Source organism: Chelonia mydas, chromosome 17 (genome assembly GCF_015237465.2).
Source record: "Chelonia mydas isolate rCheMyd1 chromosome 17, rCheMyd1.pri.v2, whole genome shotgun sequence".
NCBI lineage: Eukaryota > Metazoa > Chordata > Testudines > Cheloniidae > Chelonia > Chelonia mydas.
In genome coordinates, this window is record NC_051257.2 from 12,160,626 (window position 1) to 12,174,344 (window position 13,719).

Below are 13,719 nucleotides of genomic sequence, written 5' to 3' on the forward strand. Positions count from 1 at the left end.
TCCTTTGTACTGCAGAAGGACCCAGCGGCTTCAGTCACATCCTGAAGCCAATGACGTTGCTCTGGATTTACAGCCCTGTGACTGAGATCACAATGGGACCCAGTGTGTTGTTTTTTTTCCTTTAAATTCTAAATATATTTCAGTTTTGAAAAAACTTTTCTGGGAATCTCTTTCCTGCTCTATCCTCTACTCAGCCAGAAGCACTGAGCCAAAAGGAGTTTGACATATATTTTATTATAAATGGTCATCAATACAGAACCAAAGTCATTTTTATAAATATCTGTGAGGAACAGAAACAGATGCAGGTAAAAAAACCATTCTTTAGCAAGAGCAATCTGCTTGCCTGGCAGTTGTTACGTTCTATTAGTTTGTTCTGGGGGGATGGGACTTCAGTTTTTTACATTCATTGCAAAAACAAAGCTGCTGATCTAGTGAACAGAAGCCAGAGGGTGGAATCTGATCTCTTTTTTTTTTTTCCCCACAAGTGTAAATTTGGAATAACACCACTGACGTTACTGGGGGTTACTGTGGGTTAACTGAGATCAGAAATAGCCCAAGGTGTTCCAAAACTCCCAAATCATTTATACTCAGTGGCACCTTAGCAGGCCCCCTCAGCAGGGAGGCTGAGGAGGGAATGGATCATGGAGATCTCTCCTAGGGCTGGGGTGGAGGCACGTCGCTGCTGCCTGTGCTGTACCTGTTAAATAGGACTCCTGAGGACTCGCTGGTTTGTAAGCACTAAATTTATGAACACATACATAATTGCGTACAAGTAACAGCCCTGCTCCCCCTATGCCTCCTTAGCAAGGACTTAAGCCAGGACCTGCACAGGCCTCAACCAACCACTGGAGCAAAAGATTTTCAAGTTTGCGCCCTCTTCCCCCCCTCCTCCTCCCCCCCCCCCCACTAGCACACGCTGGTGGAGTCTGTTACACAGTAATAGCCCATATGGGGAGTTGAGCTCAGACACTCGGTGGGTTGTGTCCCTTGCCCCTAGTGGCTGATGCAGATAAAAGATAATAGCCTACTACTGCTGCAAGTGAAGTGTGTAACTCCTTTAGCTTAAGTGGCAAAGGCCCTGGGCTGTGGTTTCAATCCCCATATGGGCCACTGATTTTTAAAACCCCCCACCAGCAGCTGTCACATTGCACACACACACATAACATAATAAGCACACCCGAGCATGGTGATATTGCAATGGTGGAAGTCAAATAACTTGTATTCACTAGAGCAGAGGCTGCCTTCCTTTGTAAAGTCTTGGTGTAAGCTGCCTTCTGTTTCTTGTGTGTTACACTGGGTAGAGGAGTAGAAAACATCATCTACATTCTCCTGTGTGGCTTAAACTGTGGTAGGAGAGAATGACTTTGAAGCAGAGGTGCTCTTACCATACAGAGCCATGTGTCCCAAGCTGACCAGAAGGAGACTTATAATTTAGCTTTCTTCAATCTTTTAACACAACTGTATTTAAAACAACTTATCACTAGCACCAGAATGACGATTTCTGCCTTTCCCTATATTTTACTGGCCCGTTGCTGTGATCAACACTATTTGGGGCCCTGCTTGGCAACAGTGTAAGCAGGGACAAGGCTGAATGCAAGCACAGGGACGATAACAAGCTTCTGCGTGAACAATAGTGGCCACGTTCTATTCTCAAAACGCTGCTCTCCTTTTGTTGAGAAAACACCGGAGTCGTCTCAGTATGGGGTTGTATTCAAGCTTCCCTGGTGGGTTTATTCAAAGCGACGCAGGTGATTATACAGTGACTGCACATAGGTGAAAACACACATGGGATCTGGCTTGCGTCCCATCACCATCATGTCATCCACTTCTATCAGGCGGTCGCAGTGAGCCAGTTTCCTGCAGTAACACCAAAACAGATCCATCAAACAGGGTTATCGCCAACAATTTCCAGTATCCATTTGCTACCCCGATATCGGAATCACTTGGGCTTGTATCAAACAGTGGAATTTTCTCTCAAAGAAATCTCTATAACACTGTAGTTAACACTGAAACAGTCAAGCTCATGTATTGCTTGAAGGCTGCCATTTTCTGTAAGCAGGGAACATTCCTGTTCCATGTCTCTCCTTTCTCCTCATGGTCTGATTCAAAGCTCAGTGGGATTTTTTTCTGTTGTTTCAATAGACTTTAGATCAAGCCCCTAATGCTTTGCTGGATGCATCCCTATCTCTCATCATGCCACAGTTCCCCTGCCTTGCCCTGGGCCTCAGCAAGCAGGGTCCCTCGGGTTTGCAAATCCTCTTCTCCCACTTGCAGGAGAAAGGAAGCCCAGGTCACTCCAGCTGTTCAGAGGGGAACCCAGGGCTGTTCTGTCAGCCAGTAGGGATGCTTGCAGAGGACAACAGGGGTAAGTGAAATGGCAAGGGAATTCATGAGGAAGGCCTGGATGTTTGCTTTAGGTGGGAGTGACCCAGGCAGCAGTCCTGGATAGCCATCAGGATCAAGGGCTGACACAGGCTAGGATCCAGGATGAGGCAGAAGAGCAGATGTCTGTTGAGGCCTGGGGTGACAGAAGGGCTGTGGAATGATGCACACTGGGCAGACAGAGGTTTGTCCAGTAGAACCTAAGTCATGTGGAAGGAAATGAGAGAGACCAGTCTTTCTCTGGTCTAAAAGAAAGCACCAAGGTCGGAGTCAACAACAGCCAGGTGGAAGCTGACGTTTCCACAGGCAGCTCTTCTCTAATAGGTTACTACTGAATTTTCAGAGTCTCTTGTGGTCTAGCCCACATTTATCTCGGCACACCATCTTGGCTATGAAAAAAGCTGGGTTTGGGCCACAGGATGATTGGTCCCTTGGAGAGGGAGGGAGGGGTCCAGTGCACCTGGGACTGATTACCTGCTGCCCAACTGGGCTTAAGGGAAAGCACTTGGGCCTTATAAAGGGGCAGGCACCAGCAGGGGAAGGTTGACTACCCACGGATCTCTCTCAGCTCCGGCTGGGGAGACAGCTGTGGTAGAGGGTACAGAGCCAGGAGCCCCTGAGGAATAAGGGGAGGGCTAGTGCATGAGAAGGCTGAATTCCAGCTAGGAAGGACTGAGAGTGGCTGCTCGGTGAAGAGCCAACAGGGACAGAAGAAGAGCTCCAGGACTGGCTGTACGTGCTAAAGCTGAGTATGAACCTATGTGTAGTGGTGATGGACTTTATCTGAGGATTTTTTTTGTTTTGGAACTGTAAATATTATTGAACCAGCCCTAGGCTGGGGTGGTGTTAACCATAAGGAAACCTAAGAGAGTCCTGAGAAAAGGGGAAGACCAAACCAGGGCTGTACAGAGCCACCCTGTGCCATGAGAGAGGCGTGTGGGAGGTAATGCATTCTATTATAGTTCATGTCAGAAATCAACCAGCTAAAAAATCTTGAGGCTTACTCACAGGATTGTTAATGAGGAGCAGGAGTAAGAAAGATTATCTTCCCCTATCATTTTATTTATCTATGACTGACCTCGCTTGCAGCGAGCTCAAATACGGTGCATGGCCTTTATAGTGAGAGTTTTGCTTCATGGCAAACGGTGATTCCAGTTCTAATGAAGTTTTGATTTGAAAAACTTCACTCCGAGTGGGGCCTACTGTACGTCCGTGTTACAGTGTTTGAAGCTACATCAAAAGCTGTAGGTGCCTGTAGCCGTGCATTGCTGCATCCTGTGATTATTTGGAAAGAGCATGCTGAACCTGACTGTGTACCCCATGGAGCGCTCTTATTGTTACCCGAGTTAAACTGCACAGCAGCTGAGTATGAGTCATGTTTACATTGGGTCAAGCAGCTTAAAATTTCCTTCCTTCTGTAATTGAACAAAATTATCAAATAGCTGAAAAATGCCCCTTTGTTATGAATTTAGCAAACCCTGGCTGGTCTCACTCACTGATCCGGTGTGCCAAAACACGCAGGATGACGCAACTGCGTGGTGTGATCCCTCAATCTGTTTTACAGAGCTTCGCCTAACAAGCAGGGCTGAGATCTTTCAGAAATGCACAGCACTAGCCCCCCTCTCTGCTACCACTGAAGTCAACTCTCATGGACATAACTAGGAGGAGACTTGCAAATCTCACTCCAGAAAACTAAACCACTTGCTGCATCCTTTTGATCTTTCCAGCGGGGCGAGATTCGCATGCAGACCTCATCTAAATCGGGTATGAGGGTGGGATTTTCAAAGGGGTTTCAGAGTTCGTTGCCCAATTCCCACTGAATGTCAATGAGAGTGGGATAACTAACTCCCTGAGGTGTCTGTAAACCTCGGTTTCTTTGTTATGATGGTTACTGGAAAAGCTCAGTAAGAGTCACCTGTGACTTGTATCATAAACAGCTAGAAAGGATGTAGGCTCTTCTCTGTTCAAATAGAGGCTATAGAGCCCATTTTCCCAAAGAGTAGTGAAATAACACTATAAGGCTGGTTATAAAATCATCCCACTCAGATGGCACACTTACGTTGCAGCAATTACCTAATAAAGCTTCAGTATAATGTCAAACCCCTTAAGACCAGTAAATGTTTCTTTACGTAGAAAATGGCAGAACGGAATTTAGTGGAATGCTCTAAACTGTTAAAATGAGCCACTTTCCATAAACTGTAGCACTTCAGAGCTTTCCTTGTGATTCGCTTTGACTGCTGTCTGATTCTTGATTTTACCTTTGAACGCTCCCAATACATGTTGACGACTGGCCTAATGGGAAGATTAGCTTTTATAGCACGACACAGAGTTTCAGACATCAGGTCCTTTATGAAGCTACAATGAGCTAGAGCATACTAGGGTTTTAACAAGAAGAGTGCTAATACTACATTCTCCATTAGGCCATCTGCTCCTTCATTAGCCTGGATTTGGTCTTGACAGTGCTGACTAGGGCAAAGCTTTGTTCCTGATGCTTACTCTTGGGAAGAAAGAGAGGAAACATCATCTGAAGTTCCCACTGGCCTGCAATAGAAGACACATCAGGAGGAGTCTGGAGGGATATATCTGCAGACCTTTGCAGCTGGGAAACACAATTAAATCGGCTCTGCCTTTAACAGCAAGTGAATCTGTACTCCATGTGACACTGGGAGAGTTCTGTGATCTATAATCAATAGTCCACCAGCTGGCATCTCTTGGTAGTTTTGCTTTTCTTGCTACCATCTATGGAACAAAATAGTACTGAATATTTTTCAAGTCCTAGTTAAGAGACTTAGAGTATGTCTACATAGAGATAAAAGACCCACGGCATGGCTGCAGTTGGCCTGGGGGCAGCTGACATGGGCTCAGGCTCCGGGGCTACAAATTGCTGCGTAGACCTTAGGGACCTTCCATCTTTGCAGGATCCCGCAGCTTGAGCTCCAGCCCAAGCCTGAACGTCTGCACAGCGGTTTTACAGAGCCCGAGCCCCATGAGCTCAAGGCAGCTGGCCCGGGCCAGCTGTAGGTTTTTTACCCCTGTGTAGATGTACCCCAATATAGACAGACCTTAAGGGTATTTGTGCCAACTACTAGTGTAAATGTACCGCACTGATGAAATACTGGCGGCTTGTCTACACAGCGTGTTAGTCTGCATCTAGCGTGTTACACATTAACTGGCCTGTGTGGAGCCAGCTGGTGTGCATTAAAAGTTCCCTAGTGCATGTTAACATAGTACTGTGTGAAACAGGACTCAACACACACGAAGGAACTTTTAGTGTAGGTTAGCAGGGTGCATGTGGGCCAGTTAGCGTACAACATGCTGGTGTACACTACAATTCAAACCCCACTGAGGCGCACTAACGCAGCGTGTAGACAAGCCCTGCTGCAGCTTACTCCAGTTTCAAACCACACTAAGTTGCACTGGTGCAGCACATCTACACTGGGATTTGTGCCTGTCTAACTACACCGGTACAAATCACTCCCCAGCAGAGACGGGCCCTTAGACAAATGTGTGTGTTAACAACAGAGCCCTAGGCTGACATTTTAATTGCTTTAATTGACAATGATAAGAGTGTACAGACATAACTTTCGTCCCTCCTAACAGTATTTCACAAAGCAAAATAAGTGTTGTTCTAAACAACAATGGTATTCCACTAAAACAAAAAAACCAAACATGAGAGTCTGATCGTATGTTCCTTAGTCACCCAAAAGTCAGGAGAAATTCAGTTTAAGGAAAGTGTCGATTGCAGAAATGCAAGTACACAGAATCATGCTGTATATATAGGCCAGCGGCATACTAGTTCTATACATCCTGTAAACACGCATAGCAGGACCAGTAAAAGGCCTTTGGTACTGCATTCCACTTTCCTCGCTATTTCGTATGTTAACACCACAACTAGTGTCTGCTCAAAGACCACTCATGTACAGCCTCTTGACCAATGCATGTTTTACATTTGTTTCGCCACTTAATTTTGTGTTTATTTCAAGGATCAACATCATTTTACAGCTACAGAAAAATAAAGACAACGGCCGTGTCTTGCACATACTTTGCCATGATAGGCTTGTTGAGAGGTGGGGGGGGATAATCTCTCATTGCAAGTGTCCTTGCAATAGCCACCCTTGTTCCCTTTCAGGGGATGCCAAAAGGCAGTTGTCCTATCTGCCAAGTTAGAGTATTGTAAATGTGAGTTTGACTGATTAGGCACCATGGTATCATGACTTTTGGGACTGTTGTTTTGGTTCCTGGTTCCAAATCCTAAACTTTTCCACTCAAAGGCAAAGAATCCTTGACCTCGTAAGTTAAAGTTGGAGGGGCAGATCCCAGGCTGCTGTAAATCAGTGTAACACCGTTAAAGTCAATGGAGCTAGACCAATTTAGTCAAATCAAGGGCATCCGCCAATTTACAGGATCTGGCTGAGAGTAATTTTTAAAGTGACCCAATTTTCTAACAATGGAATAATAACTTCTTTTAAATTCAGTTTGCTTGTATCTTCCCGTAAGTCACCCTGTATAACCCACCCTCCAGCTGTCTCAAGGAAAGTGCATGTATTCTGTTCTCTGCTACACTGAAATCCAATAGGCTGTCAACAGTTACGAGTCATATGGTCTGATCTGGTTACTTTGTCATAGTTACTACTAATCCATCTTAAGACCATTTCTGGCTTTTTCCAAATCTCAATTAATAAAATTTATAAGGTTTAAGAGCTTTCCAGATGGATATTTACATGGATTTAGAAAAGCCACCTGTCGGGAATATGCAGTAATAATAACATGTCAGCAGAATTTGTAAAAGCTATTTTAACTTATTTCCCTCAAAGGACTAGAGGGAAACAACATCCGATTAGACAACAGCCCAGGTTAACTTAAGCTACTGAATGGAACCTGAATGGAAGCTCTATGATGTGCAATAGAAAGGTCAAGTTAAGTCTTCTGAAAGTGTTAAAGTGAAAACCATGAATTTCCAGACCTAAATCAAGCGCATCAGAACTTCACGTTAGTGCACGAACCCACACTCTAAAGACCCAGTCCTGCCTCCCACGGATGTCAGTAGCAAGACTGACTTGGATTGCTGTGGGAGCAGGACCCAGCTATTAGAAGCTACAGTGATAAGTGCTTTATAGATACTCTGGTGCTAAGCGTTATGGGGCAGATTTTCAAATGGTACTGATGCTCCTAAATCCCTTGTGTATATAATAGCTCTGGTTGATAGGGAGAACTGGAGTTGGCAGGCAAGAATCTGAGTGCATGAATCCAAAGACAGACTGGGACACAGAGCCCTGGAGTTTCTTTGCAACAACTTATTGATTACCAGTCATCTGCTAAAAATGCCTCTTTTGATTCCTGAGCCTCCTGCTTCATGTGATGTCTTGTAAAGTCTTACTACCCTTTTCTGGCATAAGAAGGGTAAGCTTGTGATGGAGGGTATGAGAGAGAAATGATCACACTTTGTTGCCGCACAGTCTTGTGAGACTTTAATTGGATGCACTTCACAGAGATCTAAAGTGATACTCACTCAGCCATGGTGAAAGCCAGCTCAAAGTTCCGCTTGCGGTTAGCTGGGTCAAGCGCATTATAATCGAAGGCTTCGGGGAAGAAAGAATGCACCAGGGCACAGAATGCCATCCCGTCATTCCAACTCGAGGAGAAGTTCTGTAGATCAAGGTGCTGTCAGAATGCAAACAGAGCTTTAGGGCCATGTACAGAGCTGGGAACTGCAGCCGTCTTCACTGACGGCTGTATTCTTGCCCTTCTCTTACTCACCAAAGGGAACATGCAGAGTACTTAGCAGATGCCTTATGGTTTTTTTTCCTTGTTTGTACACCCATTACGTTATTTCAGCTAAGAGGAGAATTGGCATCCTCAGCCCTTTTGCGAAAGTTAGCACAGGTGCAAAGCAGATGTTTAGTCTACGGGCCTGGTCCAAAGCCCAGTGAAGACAATGGAAACACTGCCATTAACTTCAATGGGCATTGGATCAGCCTCTGTCTTTGTCTACTCTTACGAGAGTATTACTTATACCTATGGAGTAGTCACTAACCGGAGGATGGTATTTTTCTGTGCAGTGCTTAGTGTCGTATAAAGACTAACCTGTACTTGCTTGCTTCACATTTAGGGTCAAATTAGTACTGACTTACACTCTGAATAGCCCTGTTAACTTTAAGGGAGTTGTCTGAAGGTAAATGTGGGGACACTTTGCCCCAGAGGGACTGCACACAGTGTAGGACAGTCCAGAAACTGGCCCATTTGCCGTTACAGCAAAGAGCCAGAGTCACTCTGGATTTGCACCCATGTAACGAAATGGAATTGGGCTCTTTTGCTTCATGATGCTAGACTTTTCCCCACCCTACAAAAGTCAGACTGACGGTTTCATTATCTGTTGGAACATACCCTTGAGTTTAGTGTTCAACAACAATAATATTTTGTGTTCTCAGAATGGAACTGTAGCATGGGGCATTCTTTTGTTCTTATAAATCTAGGAAATTGTCCCTTTCCCTCGCAATTGCATTAGGCAATGCAGTTTAATGCTATGTAACATTAACGGAACCTCCCCCAGGTCAGATTCTCTTCAGTTACACTGGAGCGATCCCATAGACACGAACATGCTGAAACTGGGAGAATTTAACCTCAAGCATTTAATATGATTAAACATCTCTAATTCCAATGGAGAGTAGTCTGGTCTGCTGCATAACTAAGTTATCTTTGTCTCCAGGTAATAGTACTACTGAGTAATCTCCAGCCCTATCCACATCTCACTATGTAGAATAAAGGAGGCACGCACTGCCATTAGCAGAGAATGCAGAAGCGTAAGATGAATCCTGTAAACGCAAACAATTCAGACCTCAATCCAGCAAAGCACCGACGGCCAGATTTTTAAAGAAATTTAGGCATCTAACTCCTATGGCGAGTTGAGTGCCTAAATATTTTAAACAATCTAGCCCTTAAGCACTAACTTCGATGATGTGAGTAGTCTCATTCACTTCAAATGAACTAAGCAATACACACACCGTTTCTTGGGGTTTTAGGAGACCAGCGATAAATGTAACCCATGATCTAGTGTATTTTAGATTCACTAGCTGTGGAACACACTTTTTGAGTACAGTTTCTCTAGAAATACTCAAAGAAGTTCCTGGAAAGAATTAAAATGGAAAGCAGTGATGTCTTCTCACCTTGTATCCTATGGTTTTGGAGCGACACCAATCCAGTAGAATCTGCTTGATGCTGCTTGCACTGGCAACCCCAAAACTCTGTGACCGCTTCAGCTTTGCTTTGGACTCTCCTTTTCCTCTAGAAGAAGAAAAGGGAGAAAACCTTGACTAGAGGAGACTAATCCGAATGTCTTCACATCAGCTGCGTGCCCTGACATAGACAGTAAAGAACCCATAAACACAACCTTTCTTCTGCCACCCCTTGCCTATGTGAGGCATGCATAGGGGAAACCTGGCCCTAACCATGCTAAAGGGAAAACCCCTGTTGACCTCAAAAGAATCAGAATTTCACCTCTAGCTTCTATTTACAGTATAAACATTGAGGCAAGGACCATGTCCTCTAAAGCACAGTACATATTGTTGGCTCTCAGATAACACTATAAGACCATGAAATCCATCTCCTTTTATGAGCCATCCAGAGGGAGGTTTTTACAACACTCCCTTCTGAACAACACCCACTGGGCCAGGAGAGTGAATATACAACAGCTTGAGCTCTGAATTTCCTGGCTTCTGTCCCTTTCAGGTTGACCTCCTGACATTACCGGATCTTCATTCTTGGTTGGAGGTGTCCACCAAGGGCTTGAGCCAGCACCCAGTGGAAATTCTCCCATTGCCTTCAGTGGAGCTGGATCAGGCCCCAGCTTTCCTTTGCTCAAATTTCCAAATCTGGAGATCCCTCTGCTATAAGCTGTTAGCAGAATATTTTCCCATTACTGAGCCCCCTTTGGATGCAAGAGGACTAAGGAGTGACATACTTCCCACTGTCCTGCTCAAATTTCTCAAAGAGTGCTTTCCTGGCCTGTGTTCCTGAAGTGCGTGGCAATGTCTGAGACCGCACCAGTTCTCGCCTCCTTTCCACTTGGCGATGTACAGTCGGAGGTGGGGAGCAGGATTTGGGTGTCACATCATAGTAACTGTCAATGGTATTGCTGAAAGAGAACACCAAAAACGCTCTAAGAGAAACTATCCGGAACATTGGGTATCGCCACAAAGCACTGAGATCAGTAACAGCAAAACTTCAGCAGCGTAAACACATGGAATAAACATTTTCAAAAGCATGTGAATAACTTAGCCATTTTCAAAAGTAACTTGGGTATTTCGGAACCTAAATCTAACTGAAAGGTCAGAGGACGTAGACTGCAAAAGGCCAGGTCTCCAAGGGTATTTAGATGCCTAACTCCCATTGAAATCAGTGGGAGTTAGGCGCTTAAATAAATATCTAGGCCTAAATCACTTTTGAAAATGGGACTTAACCATCTAAATCAGCCGTTGCAATTCTGAGCAGAGCAACTCCTAAATCCCTTTAAAAATCTAAGTGTTGGGCAGGTAAGGTCTGAATCCTTATTAATTTCCAATGAGATTTAGGCATCTAGGGGCATAAGTCACATTTTTGGTACTGGGGCTCCTAAATCACTCATACCAAGCCCAATCCTCGGCTCCTGTAAGTCAGCGTCGCTCCACTGCCTCCAATGGACCCAGGCCAATTTACACCTGCAGGCCAGTTGGATTATATTATACAGGATTATCTATCACTTTGCACTTCTATTTGAGGTTCCCAAAGCACTTGACAAACATTAGTGATTTAAGCCACATATTACACATGTGAAGGTGGGTGTGTTCCCACCATTTCCAACAGGGGGAAACTGAGGCACAAAGGGAGGCACTGACTGGCTCAGGATCACACATTATCCACAACAGAGCTGTGGATCAAACCCAGATCTACTATTAAGCCCATGATGATCATTCTCCTATGACTTAGCCACCAAGGAGCGGGTAGAGCATCCTAACCTATTAGTTGTTCAAAAGAAATGTAAAACCCTGTGCAGGGAAATTTTCAGGGCAGATGCAAGCCCAGTTTAAGAGGTTTAGGTAACCTGTGCTCCCCTGTTTCTTGATGAGGTTTTGCATGCTGAGGATGCCTTGATATTGCTGCAGTAATTGTGATACTGTGCAATCCTATACTAAACAACTGTGACTTTGAGTTAATCACAAAGGTGTGGTAGTCAGCCTTTTGGAGTGAAGGCAGAAAGTCATAGTGTGTTCTGCAAGGAGTTTAGAAACTTAAAGCTGCAAGCTAAGCTGCAGGCCAGTCAAACTAAGGATGTTTGATAGGGGTCATGCATTCAAGTGCCAAAAATAGACCCAAAATAACAACTTTTACACAGCTGAGTGCTTTAAAAGGAGCTTTCAGAGGCCCAGGCATGGCTATTAAAGGACATGTCTAAGCTTTTTACATCCCATCTGTGCCTGTTCATGCTGGGATTAGAACAGGGCTAGCAACGTGGCAATCAACAGCAAGGTTCTGAACTTGGTGCGTTCTGACAGTGAGATTTGTATGACGGTGGAACACTCCGTGCGTGAAGACATAGGTCACTAGCCTAGCTAAAGCACAGTAAAGTATACAGCAGGGAACAATCCTGCACTGGCTGGGGGAACCGGCTAGATCAAAGGTTATCACATTATCTCGGTAATTATATGGCCCCCTCGCTGAGCCCCTCACACAAAGTAATGGACTTATCTTTCCAACATGGCTGTGACATAGGGAAATATTGTTACCCACATTTTACAGGGGGGTGCTGAAGTACAGAGAGATTAAGGGTCCCAGGTCACACAGGGAGTCTATTGTAGCACCAGGAACTGAACCAAGATCTCCCAAGTCCCCATCCAGTGCCTGACCCACAAGCCCATCCGTCCCTTATCCTGTAATGCAGGGCAGGTAACCACATGCTATTCCCAACCTGCTCCTAACACAGTAACCCATTTCTGGGGTTTGCCTTTGCTGTTAATTTACGTTACAAACTAATCTCAGTCTAAGCATCATTGTGAGCTTGACAGTTCCTGAGAAAACCTGCAGGATCTCTCTCTGTTCCGGTCTCTAGTTCCTTCTGCCTCAGATTTCAGAGTAGCAGCCGTGTCTGTATCCGCAAAAAGAAAAGGAGTGCATGCATCGGATGAAGTGAGCTGTAGCTCACGAAAGCTTATGCTCAAATAAATTTGTTATTCTCTAAGGTGCCACAAGTACTCCTTTTCTTTCTGCCTCAGAGACACTCAAACCCTTTTTCGGACTGAAGCCAGTAGGACCCACTTGGTCTGGCTGCCAGGGTGAGCCAACAGAAGACCTCTGCATTTAGGCTATGTTGAACACACTCAGAAAAAGTCTCACTGAAACAATCAAGGACAGATCCTACCTTTCACTAGCTTTGGTTCCACTAGTCAATCCATAGCTCATGGCTGACGTAGACTTTGTGACAGAAGTGCTTTTCTCTGTATAAACAGCAAGAAAAACAAGATGCATCAGTGTTGAAAGTATTTTCTCTCCTTCCCCCACATGTTTTTAATCTATTTCCTGACATGTGGCCACACATTTATTCTTACTCACAGCAATGAAAAGTTGCAGATTTCTCTATAAAAGACCTCTGCCAGTATGAGCTAATGATTTCCTGTGGAGAGATTCTCCCCGCTGTCCCAGGCACCACTATAGTCGCATACAGGGCAATAAACAGCTCCCAAGGGGCCATGGGACAATTCCCCTGGTGCAGACACTGGGCTGGGACACCGCAGGCAGACCTACACTGGCCCTCCTGCCAGTCCCAGAGTAGAGGGCTTGCTGGAGATGGAACCAGGGCATGTCAGGGCAGATCATTAGGAAAAGGTACTATATCATAGGCTGCTGTGGTCACTCTGGCAAGCCATAAGCAGCTGTGGGGAGGCTGATATAATTTAAAGCAGCTGCCCCACAGGCTGCTTTAGTTCCACCAAGGGCCTTTCAGCCCCCCCCCCCGAACAGCCCAGGTTCAGCAGGGTGCAAAGGTGGCTGACAGCAAAGCTTTGCCCCTACCTCTCCCTGGGCTGCATCTTTTGTGTCATGCCTCCTGGAGACACAGCCCAGGGTCTCCGCCCTGTTCAGTACTTGTGCATGGGAATGAAGCACATGCTCGCCCAGCATTAACACTAAGGGGCCGGTTCTCTTCTCCATCAGTTTCATATGCGTGTAGCTGCATCGACCTCATTGATTTACTCCCTGGTACTGGAAATGAAAAGGCAATTGGGCCCTAGGTTTTCAAGTGTAAACTTAATTGCCTTTTGAAAACTGAATGTAAAGATTCTTCATCTCAGGTTTAATCCTTGGACGGTT

At 45.2% G+C, this 13,719-nt stretch overlaps 1 protein-coding gene across 1 annotated transcript in view; it reads right to left on the bottom strand.

Moving 5' to 3' along the window:
- Nucleotides 1-214: 214 nt before the first annotated feature.
- SMTNL2 (smoothelin like 2) overlaps nt 215-13,719 on the bottom strand; it is a 45,009-nt gene continuing 31,504 nt past the window's right edge. Inside the window, exons 5-9 of the mRNA XM_007054177.4 lie at nt 12,773-12,848; nt 10,340-10,513; nt 9,546-9,663; nt 7,892-8,043; nt 215-1,857 (exon numbers count right to left, since the gene is read on the bottom strand). Coding sequence (XP_007054239.2) covers nt 1,731-1,857; nt 7,892-8,043; nt 9,546-9,663; nt 10,340-10,513; nt 12,773-12,848 — 647 coding nt within the window. The 3' untranslated portion in view covers nt 215-1,730. The remainder of the gene's footprint in view (nt 1,858-7,891; nt 8,044-9,545; nt 9,664-10,339; nt 10,514-12,772; nt 12,849-13,719) is intronic.